Here is a 15,750-nt window from a genome sequence, read left to right on the forward strand (position 1 = left end):
CTAGCACTTTTAAAATGACTTTGTTGGAAACTTTTTTTTAATTTTGATTTTAATCCTGTTTTAATTTAACATACTAACAGCATGCCAATATCTGCATCTTTTGAGTTGAACTTGTGTTATGGAGAGGGTTTGAGCGAATTACAGTAATGCCATTTAAACATTACATTGATAACTGCTCTGTGAGAAATAAGGATGTAGTACAGGATATTTGCCATACTTTGGAATGTTAATGTGATATAACTTGGGTTGTATACCAGCCTACTTTTCTACTGTGAAACCTTTTGTAATCGTGGTTGTCTTAAAGTAATCTTTTATTCATTTAGCAAAAAAGTGACAGTTGCTTTCATAGCATTTTAATGCTTTCTTCAAATCCAGTGAACCATTGTTGTGGTTCTTTTAAAGCTTATGGATTTTGACAATTGTTCAAGAAACAATGATTTAACTTTAATTGAAAGTTTAATTGAAGATAGTTTGAAAGTCCAGCCATTCCAAATCATATCCTGGACAAAAGAGCTGAATTCCAGAGGTGAGGTGAGAGTGACTGCTCTTGACATCAAGGCAGCATTTGACCGAGTGTGGCGTCAAGGAGCCCTAGTAAAACTGAAGTCCGTGGGAATCGGGGGGAAACGCTCCACTGGCTGGAGTCATACCTAGCACAAAGGAAGATGGTTGTGGTGGTTGGAGGTCAATCATCACAGCCCCGGGACATCGCTGCAGGAGTTCCTCAGGGCAGTGTCCTAGGCCCAACCATCTTCAACTGCTTCATCAATGACCTTCCCTCCAACATAAGGTCAGAAGTGGGGATGTTCGCTGATGACTGCAGTGTTCAGCACCATTCACAACTCCTCAGATAATGAAGCAGTCCTTGCCTGCATGCAGCAACACCTGGACGACATTCAGGCTTGGGCTGATAAGTGGCAGGTAACATTCACGCCACAGAAGTGCCAGGCAATGACTATCTCCAACAAGCGAGCATCTAACCACCGCCCCTTGACATTCAACGGCATTACCATTGCTGAATCCCCCACCATCAATATCTTAGGGGGTCACCATTGACAAGAAAATTAACTGGACCAGCCACATAAATACTGTGGCAACAAGAGCAGGGCAGAGGCTAGGTATTCTGTGGTGAGTGTCTCACCTCCCGACTCCCCAAAGCCTTTCCACCATCTAAAAAACGCAAGTCGAGAGTGTGATGGAATACTCTCCACTTGCCTCGATGAGTGCAGCTCCAACAACACTCAAGCAGCTCGACACCATCCAGGACAAAGCAGCTCGCTTGATTGGCACCCCATCCACCACCTTAAACATTCACTCTCTCCACCACCGGCGTACTGTGGCTGCAATGTGTACCATCTACAAGATGCACTGCAGCATCTCCCAAACCCGCGACCTCTACCACCTAGAAGGACAAGGGCAGCTGGCGCATGGGAACACCACCACTTCCAAGTTCCCGTCCAAGTCACTCCACCCTGACTTAGAAGTATATCGCCGATCCTTCATCGTCGCTGGGTCAAAATCCTGGAACTCCCTACCTAACCGCATTGTGGGAGTACCTTCACCACATGGACTGCAGCGGTTCATGAAGGCGGCTCACCACCTCCTTCTCGAGGGTAATTAGGGATGGGCAATAAATCCTGCCTTGCCAGCAACGCCCACATCCGATGAACGAATAGAAGGAAAAAAATGCTTCATTCAGCATCCTGATTAAAGTTAAGCCTAGCTTGATTGGTTCTGGACTTGGCATTTGTCAAAAATGGCATCTAAGATGGATGGTGCTCCTATTTCTGAGTCTTTTCCGAATGTTGAATTTGATCAACCTCACCATAGTTTGTAAGTCAGGTTAGAAAGTCCTTTGTAGTTCACATTTAATTTTTACCACCATCGTTTTTAGCTTTGGCCTTGAGGCCTCGGCGCCGTTGTGCACTGGCAGCATGCTCCCAAAAAAATTTGTTCCTGTTCTTATTAAAGCTTTTATAAAAAAAAAATTTTTTTAAAAATTAGGAATATTAATAGGCTTAGCATCAAGCCGCACTACCATTGGACCAAACGCATGCAGAGGTTCTGCCATTGTTGCTTTTGAGCTAACTGATAATTGCATGAAGAGTTGTAGGTGATTTGTCCTCTGATGTCACTTTATCATAAAGGGCTTGTCTCCTAGTTTATGTTGCTCTGCCAATAACCTAGCTGACATCTGGAACTTGAAATGGGTAATAGCGGGAAGTGCCCCACTACGAAGACTGTGGCCCTGAATTTGTGGTTGGTATGATGGCGAACTGTCAGATTACGCCGGCGAACTGTCAGATTACGCCGTCATACTGCCTTTGAAACTGACCGCAACTTCAGGATTTGGCACATGCGCAAGCGGAAATCCTGAAGTTGCAGTCTGTCAATGACTACTTCGAAACTGGCTGTGCCGTGTGCTCCTCTTTCTCTCTTTTCCCCACTGCCCCACCCCACCAAGAGCCGGCAGGCAATCTGTGAAACCTCGTAAATCATTGAAACTGACGAAAACATTGGCTCTTCCACAGTAAGTATGCTGTTAAATTCCCCACTAAAAGTTAGACCCAAAGGGATTAGGTGTAACTGTGGTTTTAGCAGCGTATTGCCTGCTAAACAAAGGTTAAGGGCCTGGAAAACTAATTTTAATCTTGTACAGTGCGAAAGTTGTCCATTTTAATAAATAAATTTTAAGAAACTTTACATTTTTTTTACTTTTTAATGTTTGTGCATCTTTATTTTAGATTTGCATTTTCCCCATGTGAGAACCCCAACCTTTCTTTTGCTCTCTACCTATTTTAAAAAGTTTTAATGGCTTACTCGCACCTTGTTCGCTGTCTGTGACAATTCTGCCTTTTGATTGGGTGCTTAAACAGCCTGTTGACGTCAAACAAGGGGATTCCCATTAGGTTCCGTTGAATTGAATTCAAGGTTGGAAAACGTGACGTTCTCGACACCGGGATTGTGAGACCCTTGTGCGGACCGTACTTCGGGGGCAGCAGTGAACGCCTTCGCTTTGCTGCTGACCGCAAATTCAGGGTGTCTGTGCTGGACTCTTTGGAATACCAATTTGCTGTGGATTTAGAGCCACCATAGAAACATCTGTTGTCTTGTACTTTGTGTATAAATACTATTTTTAAAAAATTGAACACTGTAGAAGTAACTTTATTTTTTTTGTTGTCAGGATGAAGAAAATGGAAATAAAGGGGGTGAGTATGGCTTTTCTTGTTCACGTGCAGCTTTATAATAACATTGCTAGCATTAAGCAACTTTTTTTTAATATGACATATACATTCTATAAATTGGGCCCTGAAATGGAAGTTTTCATAGCTGTATGTTAACCTTAAACATAATGCCTACCTGTGTGCATTATTTGTTTTAAATATTTTCTCTTGGGTGCTACACATTAGGAAAATTGCTCTTGCACCAATTTTGTGGGTACTTCAATAAATATTGTATGAGTCCAGGATTCCCCCATCACATGTACATGCTTCACTTGCCGTGGATATTTTTAACGTCAAATAGATGCACAGTGGACCTAATTAAATTTGGCTAAGTCTTAATACTGCAGTTTTGGCTTTAAGATAAACCATTTAATTCTGGTATTGCCATGCATTTTTGAGGTTCAAATCAGGAACTTCATTTTTTAATTGTAAATTTATATTGCTTTATTTACATACCAGCAAATTTTCTTGCAAATGCTATTTTTACAATTGATATCATCTCTGGGCCAGGGAGAGAAAAGCTAGAGTTTCAACTTCTGATTGTTATCTAGTAATCCCCAGTGGGCTGTGTGTGCACGTGGACATAAAGTAAGGATAGAATCGAATCAACTATCAGGAATATTCTCATCTGTGTACAGCATTGCATGGAAGCATTTTGGTGAACTGGCGTGAGGGATTATTTGGACACCATTTTATCTGTAGCCTCAAACTTGATGAGGATCTTTCCCTTGTTCCTTCATAGGTTATTTTTCTGTTTCTGCTTTATATCCTATCTTTTGGTGCGGGTTAAGAAAAAAGAACTTGCATTTAGATAGTGCCTTTTATGATCTCGACGTCCACAAGAGCTCCACTGCCAATGAAGTATTTTTGAATTGTAATTGCTGTTGTAATGTAGAGAAACATGGCAGCCAATTTGTACACAACACTGTCCTACAAACACGAATGAGCTAAATGGCCAGATAATCTGTTTGTGATGTTAGTTGAGGGATATATGTTGCGCAGGCCACCGGGAGAACTCCCTGCTCTTCGAATAATGCCATGGAAAGTGGGTAAATATTTGATGCAGGGCAATGCGATTTGTTTTGGATTGCCCTAGTAAAGAGGCAGCACAGTGCACCGAATAGCCAACTTCTGTGCTATAAACTTAAGGTTCAACAGGAGAAGAGATGCATGAATAAAAATTAAGTACTCCAAATTGGAGTACTGTATATTTAAGGCTGGGTGAAAAGGGAGATTAGATCAAATGTGAAGCCAAGATAAAGAAGTGTTTAGTGCTTGCAGGAGAAATTAAAAAATGAAAATGACTTGGGACAGTGTGATATCCTATGAATTTTTGCAACTGCCATACATAACGAAGAAGAATAAGCTTGCATTTATATAGCACCTTACCATGTTCTCGCGCTGTTCCAAAGAGCTTTACATCCAATGATTTACAAGAAGTGTAGTTGATTTACTGTACTGCTCCTGGAGGCAGTTTTTCAAACACAGTAAATTATTGTTGTAAAATGAGGGCAGTGGAAGGAATGTATGTTGCATAATGTTTGGCTCCTAGGTTCTGTTGGACTTGATCCAGCTCCAAGAGAATGAAGTTTTAAAAATCCAAAACAAAACCACACAAACCGTAATAAATTATAATCTAGGCCAGAAAAATGATTGTAAACATTGAAAGCATTTTGTTTCTGAGTAATGCACTAATTAATGTTGCAAAACGTAGCTGTGTAAATAAAAAAAATCTGGTTATCTAATGTGTAACTGAGTAAACCGCTTGAATGTGAGTGATATTTTAAATTTCAGACGAAAGGTATTGTCTATACATACCTGCTATTTTATCATTCATTCATAGAACATTATTACAAACACATTAAATGGAAGGAACTTAAGGGAAAATGTGCTAAATGTTATGAAAGAATTAACTCTATACTGATGTCTTGTTATTTCCCTTTTTATGCTTTAGAACTGCTGTATAAAGCAGCTTGGGAACATACATGTCGATCTCTCTCTTTAATGTAGCATCGCGTTTCTCTCTCTCTCTCTCTCTCTCTCTCACTTTTTCTCTCTCTCACTTTCTCTCTTTCACATTGATGTTGCAAATTTAAATCAATAGGGTGGGAGGAGGCTCGTGTGGAGTGTAAACACCAGCATAGACTAGTTGGGCCAAATGGCCTGTTTCTGTGCTGTAAATTCTATGCTTAATTGTGACTAAGAACTACTGAGTCCATGATTTCCATTCATGATACTGGAATATAATGATGTCACATCAGGGAGCATTTGACACGCAAAGATTTGCTTCCAGAGTACTTTTAGTCAGAAGCTTTTAAGCATAAATCTGGATGATGGGCAGTGAGTGCCCCATGTCACTTACTATACAGGTCCCTTAAATATTAGCATTAGATTTGGAATAAATTTGAAGATATTTTTTTATAGGTGCAAAATTTTACTGGTCCTCTAATTGCAGTACCCTAAAACGACACTATCTATATTTTTTTATTCTAGTACAGTCTTTAAAAAATAAGTTTCTACAAAAGCTTTGTAAAATTCAGTGTCCTTTCATATGCGCAGCAGTTTAAATTTGGCCAGGGTTTCCTCTCCTCGCAATCCAGCTACCCCTGTTGGAAGTGGCATTTCTAGATGATTTGTATTCAATTGATTCAGTAAATGCTCACCAACCTCCCATCGATGAGATTAATTGTGGGCTATATTGGGCAAGCAGCTAAGCTGCAGCACCCACCTAAGTATCTTTCTCTTCTATCAAAAGTTGCAAATTGGTGCTTTTACTTTCTGGCCACAGAGTTGGGTTGGGGAAAATTCATACAAGCCAGTAATGTGAACCTGCATAGAGAATGCCTACAGCAAGAACAATGGTGAACTGCGGTAGGCATTTACATTGATACTTTGGCTCTACTGCCATTTAGAACTTAACAGAAAGCTATTTTTTGAAGGGAATCTCCGCATTGCCAATGATGAGATTCATTTTATCGAAGAGTTGAAGCTTTTACTGATGACTACACTGTAGGATATATATATCAACCACTTCACTGAGGAGTCAAAGAGCAAATATCCCAACCTGTCATTTGTCTTTGATGGGGAGTGCAGCTGAACACATGATAGTGTTCAGGTACATGAAAGGTGCTTGGAAAATCAAACTCTATGCTAGTTGCCACATACCTGGGATTTGAGTCTTGTGCCCAACAAGCATTTTGTGACACCCACTTGAACCTATAGTTTCTTGTGATGTGAAATGTAAAACTGCTGCTCTGTTTTCAACTCGTATGCACGCTTGGTGATTCTTTGTGTTTTGCTGGTCGTTTGGATTTCAGATAGTCATAAGATCTCACCTTCCTCCCTCTGAACTTGCAGCACTCTGTTCTCTCTGGTCCAACCCTAACATTGTCATTAAACCTGCTGACAAGTGTGGCGCTGTTGTTATTTGGCAAACTGACCTCTACCTTGCAGAGGCTGAACGCCAACTCTGTTAACACCAACTCCTACCTCATCCTGGACCATAACCCCACCACCGAACATCAAGCCATCATTTCCCAGACTGTCATTGACTTCATTTCCTCTGGCGATCTTGCCTCCAGCCGCATAGTCCCCCAACCCCGCATAGCCCGCTTCTACCTCCTACCCAAGATCCACAAACAGGACTGCCTTGGTAGACCCATCGTCTCAGCCTGTTCTTGCCCTATCTCACCTCGCTTTTTCTCCCCTTGTCCAGTCTCTTCCCACGTACATCTGCGACTCTTCAGACGCCCTCTGCCACATTAACAGTTTCCAATTTCCTGGCCCTAACTGTCTCCTTTTCACCATGGACGTCCAATCCCTCAACACCTCCAGTCCCCACCAGGACAGCTTGAGGGCCCTCCACTTCTTCCTTGAACGGAGGCCCCACCAGGCCCCATCCACCACCACTCTCCTCCGCCTGGCTGAACTTGTTCTCACATTGAATAACTTCTCCACTCGCATCCTCCAAATCCAAGGTGTTGCTATGGGAACCCCTGTGGGTCCTAGCTATGCCTGCCTGTTCGTGGAATATGTAGAGCATTCTTTGTTCCAGTCCTATGCTGGTCTCCTCCCTCACCTTTTTCCGGTACATTGATGACTGTATCGGTGCCGTTTCCTGCTCTTGCTCAGAACTGGAAAATTTCATCAACTTTGCTTCCAATTTCCACCCTTCCCTCGCCTTCACATGGTCCAACTCCGACTCTTCCCTTCCCTTCCTTGACTTCTCTATCTCCATTTCTGGGGATAGGCTATCGACCAACATCCACTTTAAGCCCACTGACTCCCACAGCTACCTTGACTACAGTTCCTCCCACCCCGCTTCCTGTAAGGACTCTCTTCCATTCTCCCAGTTTCTCCGTCTCCATCACATCTGTTCTGGCGATGGCACCTTCCATACCAGTGCTTCCGATATGTCTTCCTTTTTCTCAACCGAGGATTCCCCTCGACCGTGTCCATCCCATTTCCCACACTTCTGCTCTCACCCCTTCCCCTCCCTCCCAGAACCACAATATGGTTCCCCTTGTCCTCACTTTCCACCCCATCGGCATCCACATTCAACAGATTATCCTCCACCATTTCTGTCACCTCCAGAGTGATGCCACCACCAAGCACATTTTCCTTTCCCCTTTTCAACATTCCAAAGGGACTGTTCCCTCCATGACACCTTGGTCCACTCCTCAATCACCCCCAACACCCCCTCCCCTTCCCATGGCACCTTCCTGTACAAACGCAGGAGATCAACACCTGTCCTTTTTACCTCCTCCCTTCCAACCGTTTAGGGCCCCAAACACTCCTTCCAGGTGAAAGAGAGATTTACTTGTACTTCTTTCAATTTAGTTTACTGTGTTCACTGCTCATGATGCGGTCTCCTCTGCATTGGGGAGACCAAATGCAGATTGGGTGACCGCTTTGCGGAACACCTCCATTCAGTCCGCAAGCGTGACCCCGAGCTTCAGGCCGCCTGTCACTTTAATTCACCGCCCCACTCTGATCTCTCTGTCCTCTATCTCCTACACTGTTCCAACGAAGCTCAACGTAAACTCAAGGAACAACACCTCATCTTTCGATTGGGCACTTTACAGCCTTCCGGACTCAACATTGAGTTCAGCAATTTCAGATCATGTCCGAAAAAATGGGGGTAGTGGTAGGGTTGCAAAATTCTGGGAATTTTTAAGAGGAAACTTTCCATGGGAATTTTTGGGAATTTTGAGTTTTTTTGCACACTGATGGTTTTTGTCTCTGACCCTTATATTATCCTTGTCGTCAAAATAGACATACTGTTCCATACAAATAAAAACAGGCTTTCAAAACTTTATTTAGGTTATAATTTTGAACTTTATTGAACCCCCACAAAAAAGACCCATCTAAAATAAAATAAAAAGAGCGTCAGCTTATTTAGCCTGTAATTTGTCCTTATTTTGTCCCTTTGAGTCTTCTACTCCTCATTGCTCCTCCTGATTCTCTGACTCTGGCTCTGACGTGTCCATTTCCTCCTCTGTGTCAGTGTCTAGCTGTGTGGTGGACACTTCTGTATCTGGCTCAATAAGTTGTAGGTTCGCCCGGATAGCCACCAGTTTCTCCACTCTCTTGTTAGTCAGCCTGTTGCGCACCTTTGTATGCGTATTCCCAAAAAGTGACCAGTTGCGTTCAGAGGCCGCTGATGAAGGTGGGATTTGGAGTATCACCGATGCAATAGGGGACAGGGCCTCAGATGCACAAAGTCCCTTCCACCAGGTATGTGCACTGATATGCTTGCATGATTCCCATATCCCATCCCCATTCCAAAGACCTTGCTTGGTAGAGAACTTTGCCAGACTTCCCAGAACTTTGCCCACATCCAGATTGAGATGGTGAGCGGGTAGAAATCACACTAAGCGCTGTTGATCTGTTCTCCAGAAAGTATTGGTCTCCCAACATGCTTTGGGTCCAGCATGTATGCTGCAGCATGAATCGGCTTGACACAAAATTCTTGACGCGTCTGTATGAATTGAACAATTGCCTTCTCCTCTGCTTTGAGCAGCAGGGATGTGGGTAGGGCAATGCTGATTTGTTCTTTTAAATCAGTAAAAAGCCTGAGAACATCTGACAAGAGAGCGTCATCTCCTTCAATCTGAGCAATTGCAGATGCTACTGGTGAGAGTAGTTTAAGGCTGCTAACCACTCTCTCCCAAAACACATCATCCAGCAGTATTTTCTTGATGGTGGTTTCCATATCCCCAGACTGGGATATTGCCATTTCTTGCAGCGACTCCTTACCCTCCAGAAGGCTGTTGTACATTACGACAACACCACCCCATCTAGTGTTGTTGGGCAGCTTCAGTGTGGTGTTCTTGTTCTTTGTCATTTGCTTGGAGTTGTAGGTTGCTGCAACTACCTGTTTTCCCCTGACATACTTAACAACTTGCTTGGCTCTCTTGTACAGTGCTTCCATGGTTCTCAAACCCATGATGTCCTTGAGGAGCAGGTTAAGCCCATGAGCTGCGCACCCAATAGACGTAATATGAGGGTAGGCCTCCTCCACTTGAACCCAAGCAGCCTTCATATTCGCAGCATTGTCAGTAACTACTGCAAAGACCTTTTGTGATCCAAGATCGTTGATGACCGCTTTCAGCTCATCAGCAATGTATGTGCCTGTGTGTCTGTTGTCCTTCGTGTCTGTGCTCTTGAAGAACACTGGGAGAGGAGTGGAGACGATGTAGTTTATGATGCCCTCCCCTCGTACATTTGACCACCCATCTGAGATAACTGCACCACAGTCTGCCATCGCTATCGTTTCTTTGAGCTTTCCTTGGACTCTGTTATACTCAGCCTCCAGCAAATAAGTAGACAAAGCATGTCTGGTGGGAGGACAGTATGCAGGGCGAATAACATTGAAAAATCTCTTCCAGTACACATTGGCTGTGAGCATGAGGGGTGAGCCTGTTGCATATACAGCTCGAGCAAGGCACTCATCTGCATTCTTCTGGCTATGGTTATCCATTGTATCAAAGAACCTTCCAAGTGGGCCAGGAGTTGCTGATGATAAGGAGCCTGATGCTGAATGAGAACCATCATCTTCTTGAATGGAAGCAGAGGAACTCTGGGCTGACTGCTGTGAGCTTTGAGTGAAGTTGTTGCATTTGGATAAATGCTGCTGCATCTTTGTGGCATTCTTTACATATGGCTTTCTACAGTGTTTGCACATGTACACAGTCTTTCCATCTTTAATGCCTGGGGTAAAATGCTTCCACACATCTGACGGTAAACGTGGCATTGTTCTATGCAGAGAAATAAAGGGCATTCATCTCTGTCGAACTGCGGTCGATCAGCACGATTGCAACAGGGTGAGTACATTTTTGCTGATGCTCCATGTGATGGAAGCATGACCTGTACACACAGACGCTACATCACCAATAGTGTATTATTTTGTATATTTTAAATTGAAGGACAACAGAGTTCAACAAGTAACTGGTTTATTTGGGGTAAAGTCTGATTTACTTACTGCATCATCACAACATCAGCAGAAAACAAAATGACTTCCCTCAGGACCCCTAACCTGGATCTTTAAAAAAAAAACTATAGCAGTCTTACAGATGCCTGCAGGCCAATCACAATTCGATATGCAAATATTACAAATAGAGGGAGCTAATCGCTCATCCACTCATCCAACCAATCAGGACACATTTGTTCACAGTCACACACACAACTTGTAATTATTAAAACAAGCCAAGTAAGAAGATAAACATATATTGATTAAGAAATTCCTTAATAATTAAGATTCAATCTCTGTTAGTAATTTTAAGAGAGGACCTGTGGGGGGAAAAAAAAAGAAATACAAAAAAAACAATTATGCTAGCATGTGCTTTTTTGGGCAAAATTCCCAAGCTAAACTTCCCGTGGAAAATTTCCGGAAATTTACCGGAAACTTTCCACCCCTTTGCAATCCTAGGTAGTGGTTAACAACTGTTGCTAATGATTCTGCTATTCACCGAATGCACCTCCTCGATTCATCTTTTTGTTTCTTTACTTGTCCCATTGCCACCCCTTTTGCCTTGCTCCATCATCTCTTGTCATTTAACCACTTGTGCCTTCCACCCTATCAGAGACCTCCCCTCTTGTTCTTTCTTTCCTCCCCTCCCTCCTCTCCCTGCCCCTGCACTTGCTTAAAACCTGTTACATCTTTAACTTTTTCCAGTTCCAACCAAAGGTCATCGACCTGAAACGTTAACTGTGTTTCTCTCTCCACAGATGCTGCCTGACCTGCTGAGTATTTCCAGCATCTGCAGTATTTTGCTTTTGTATAAGATCTTATCTGTTTGGCCAGGAATTGTATGAGATTCATTTTGTTCTAGGATAACTGGTGAAATTTTATCTGGCATGATATGCTGCTTGCATTAAAAGTTGTTACCGTTTTGTTGCTATTCAAAGCTTTAGCGTACTGTATAGATGGAACAAAATGATGATAAACAATCTAGTATAAGCAAAAAGCTGCAGATGCTGGAAATCTGAATCAAAAACAGAAAATGCTGGATACATGCAGCAGGCCAGGTAGCATCTGTGGAGCGAGCAGACCAGTTAACATTTTGGGTGAGTTTTAAAGAAGTCAGTAAATTGCTGTGCTGCCTTTTGGAAACAGTAGGGTAGGTTCTTTCTGTGGATGGATGAACTAAAATGGACCAGATGACTTTTGTGATCTGTACCATGTGAGATATTGTGCAAACGGAGATGATCAAGTGCAGCAATATCATGGGAACTCATTCACCTTTATGTTCCCTTCCAAAGTCGCACACCATCCTGACTTGGACATATATTGCCATTTTTTCATTGTTGCTGGAGAATTTCCCACTTAACACCATGGAAGCACCATTGCCACAAGTACTGCAACGGTTCGATGAGAAGGCCCACCACCATCTCGGGGGGGACGCAGGACGGGCAGTAAATGCGGCCTTGACAGCATCACTCAAATCCTGTGAACAATTTTTTTTTAAAGTTCTGCAACCAGAAAAATGAAACTGCAAAAGCGACTTTGGAGCAACTGAGCATCTGCAAATTTTGGTTGCGGCATTACTTTCCCTCTTTTACATTTGCAACAGCAGTCTGATGACAATCTAATTTAGTTCCGATGATTGTACACATAACCCAAGCATCTGACTAAAAATAAAATCTTCAGTTTAGAAGTTTACAGGTTCTCTTCCAACAATGAGTTGAGCTCCAAAAATATATGCCAAATGAAAAATCATGGTTGAGATGCTGTTGTTGAAAACAGAGGACCAAAGTGGAACACTTTCCCTACAACATCAGTAGTAGGGAAAATGCTAAAGTCTATTATAAAGGATGTGATAACGGGACACTTAGAAAATATCAACGGAATTAGACAAAGTCAACATGGATTTATGAAAGGGAAACCGTGTTTGACAAATCTACTGGAGTTTTTTGAGGATGTAACTGGTAGAATAGATAAGAGAGAACCAGTGGATGTGGTGTATTTGGATTTTCAGAAGGCCTTTGATAAAGTCCCACATAAGAGGTTAGTGTGCAAAATTAAAGCACATGGGATTGGGGGTAATATACTGGCATGGATTGAAAATTGGTTAACAGACAGGAAACAGAGAGTAGGAACAAATGGGTCTTTTTCGGGGTGGCAGGCGGTGACTAGTAGGGTACTGCAGGGATCAGTGCTTGGGCCCCAGCTATTCACAATATATATCAATGATTTGGATGAGGGAACCAAATGTAATATTTCCAAATTTGCTGATGACACTGTAGTGTCCGTGTGTAGATAAAGACACTGAAGACAGGAGTTGGTTCATAGGTATTTACTAAGCAAGTCTGGGGGGGGGGGTTTCTAAAGGATATACATAATACACAGGCTTATATAGCCCAAGTGGCAATTACCGGCATTACGCACACCTGGGGCTCTTAAAGGCACATACACCACAATTCCTCCCCTTCTAGCTAACTAATACATCATATTTTAAGTAATTATTAATTACATGTTATATGCAAAATAATATACATTGCTGTATTAATTAATTATAAGTTAGTCTCTCAGGAGGCTTCCTGACTCGGTCCGGATAACGCCTCGGGGGTGTAGTAGTTTCTGGTGGTGTAGTAGGTTCTTCTGGCAAGGCTGATTCGGCTTGAAGGCCAGTGTCGGGTTCATCGGGCTCCAGTATCACCGGATCGAAGGTAGATATGGGTATCTCTACTTCATTGTTAGATGTATAGAGTGGTGGTGTAGGTTGTCCCTTTTCAGATGACTTGATGATTTGGTCAGCATGGCGCCTTATTATGCTGTCTCCGATGTCCACGGTATACATCAGTGGTCCTAATCGTGTGCAGATAGTTCCAGGCTGCCATTTCTCGGTACGGTAGTCCCGGGCCAAAACCGGTTGGCCTATCTGGAAGGCCCTAGTTGGCCTTTCATTCATGCCCTGAAACTGCCGGTTCTCCACGTCCCTTCGGATGTTGGGCTTGACCAAATCCAGCCGGCATCTTAGGTTTCTATTGTAGAACATCATGGCGGGAGTTTGGTTAGTAACCATATGCGTTGCATTCCTATATGCAAATAAGAAGTTATCCACCTTGTGCTGAAGTTTTATGTCTTCATTACCCATGGCCTTGATGGCCTTCTTGAAGGTCTGGACAAACCTTTCAGCCAATCCATTGGTGGCGGGATGGTATGGGGCGGACGTGTAGTGCTTTACCCCATTGTTCTTTAAGAACTTTCTGAATTCTTCGGACACAAATTGCGGTCCATTATCAGAACATATCTGCTCCGGCAGCCCATTCCTGGCAAATATGGTCCTTAATACTGTGATGGTTTTTTCCGTGGTGGTGGAGGACATCTTTATTACCTCCGGCCACTTGGAGTGTGCATCAACTGCGATTAAGAACATTGAGTCCATAAATGGACCAGCAAAGTCGACGTGCACCCTTTGCCAGGGAGATGAGGGCCACTCCCATGGATGTAGAGGGGCCTGTGGCGGAGCATTTTGGACCTTCTGGCATCCTAGGCAGCTCTTGGTCATGTCTTCGATGTCTCCATCGATACCTGGCCACCATACAAACGCCCTAGCTAGGTTCTTCATTTTCACTCCACCCAGATGCCCCTCGTGAAGCTCCTTTAGCACTTTATCCTGGAGTTTGGGTGGAATCACCACTCTGGATCCACACATCAAGGTTCCTCGGCACACTGACAGCTGTTCTCTTCTTTGCGAGAATGCTGGCAACAGTGGTTCGCCATGTGCTGGCCATCCCTTCACTGTTAAATCGTAGACCCGTGAGAGAGTAGGGTCATTTCTTGTCTCCCTTTCAATGGCAGAATTTGTCACCGGTAGACATTCCACTATGGTAGAGTGGAATATCTCTACTGGGTCTACTGTAGGTGCCTCTTCTATCGTTGGCAACAGTAGGCGTGATAAACCGTCAGCATTCCCTGCTGTTTTGACCCTTTGTATTCAATGTTGTATTGGTGTGCCCCTAGAAAAAGGGACCACCTCTGTAGTCTTTGTGCCGTCATAATGGGGACACCTTTTTTAGGGTTGAATATGGAGATGAGGGGTTGATGGTCAGTCAGCAAGGTAAATTTTTGTCCGTGTAGGTAATGGTTGAATTTCTTCACTCCCCATACCAGGCTGAGTGCTTCCTTCTCTATCTGGGCATAGTTACGCTCAGCTGAGTTCAATGAGCGTGACGCAAAAGCTATCGGCCGCTCCGAGCCATCAGGGAATCTATGGGACAATACCGCTCCTATGCCGTAAGGGGATGCATCGCACGCCAGTCTGATTGGTAGTGATGGGTTGTAATGAGCCAAAATTTTCTCGGATGTGATTAAGTCTTTACATTTATGGAAGGCACGTTTACAGTCTTCGTTCCATTTCCAAATCACTCCTGTCTGTAGAAGATCATTAAGAGGGTGTAGAATAGTTGATAAGTTCGGTAAAAATTTATGATAGTAATTTATTAATCCCAGGAATGACCTTAATTGTGAAACATTTTCAGGTGCTGGGGCTTTTATAACTGCTTCAATTTTTTCAGGTGACTTATGCAACCCTTCCTTATTAATTATGTGGCCACAATATGATATCTGATTTTGGAAAAATTCGCACTTGGGGCGATTTGCTCGTAGGCCCCGTTCTTTCAGCCTAGTGAGCACCTGCTCCAAATTGGCAAGGTGCTTGTTGTCGTTTTCTCCTGTTATAAGGATGTCGTCTAGGTAGCATTGAGTCCCCGGAATCCCTTGCAGGACTTGCTCCATAGCTCTTTGCCAGATAGCTGGAGCTGATGCTATTCCAAAAACCAGTCGATTGTACTGGTACAGGCCTTTGTGTGTGTTTATTGTGAGATACTTTTTAGAGGTCTCCTCAACCTCCATCTGTAGATATGCCTGTGCCAAGTCAATTTTGGTGAAACGTTTCCCTCCGGATAGTGAGGCGAAAATATCTTCTATCCTCGGAAGAGGATACTGTACCGTGTGAAGGACCGGGTTTACAGTCACCTTAAAGTCCCCACAGATGTGAATTTTTTCCTGTTCCTCAAAGTT

At 43.2% G+C, this 15,750-nt stretch overlaps 1 protein-coding gene across 3 annotated transcripts in view; it reads left to right on the plus strand.

Moving 5' to 3' along the window:
- The window catches only part of arhgap21a (Rho GTPase activating protein 21a), a 276,620-nt gene that overhangs the window by 115,848 nt on the left and 145,022 nt on the right, over positions 1–15,750 (plus strand). For all 3 annotated transcript variants that reach the window (XM_085987749.1, XM_085987750.1, XM_085987751.1), the window contains exon 4: positions 3,185–3,209. In XM_085987749.1, the coding sequence (XP_085843875.1) occupies positions 3,185–3,209 (25 nt within the window). The remainder of the gene's footprint in view (positions 1–3,184; positions 3,210–15,750) is intronic.

The sequence above is a fragment of the Somniosus microcephalus genome, chromosome 5, assembly GCF_052327205.1.
Source record: "Somniosus microcephalus isolate GS21.2 chromosome 5, FLI_Smic_1.0, whole genome shotgun sequence".
Taxonomy (NCBI): Eukaryota; Metazoa; Chordata; class Chondrichthyes; order Squaliformes; family Somniosidae; genus Somniosus; species Somniosus microcephalus.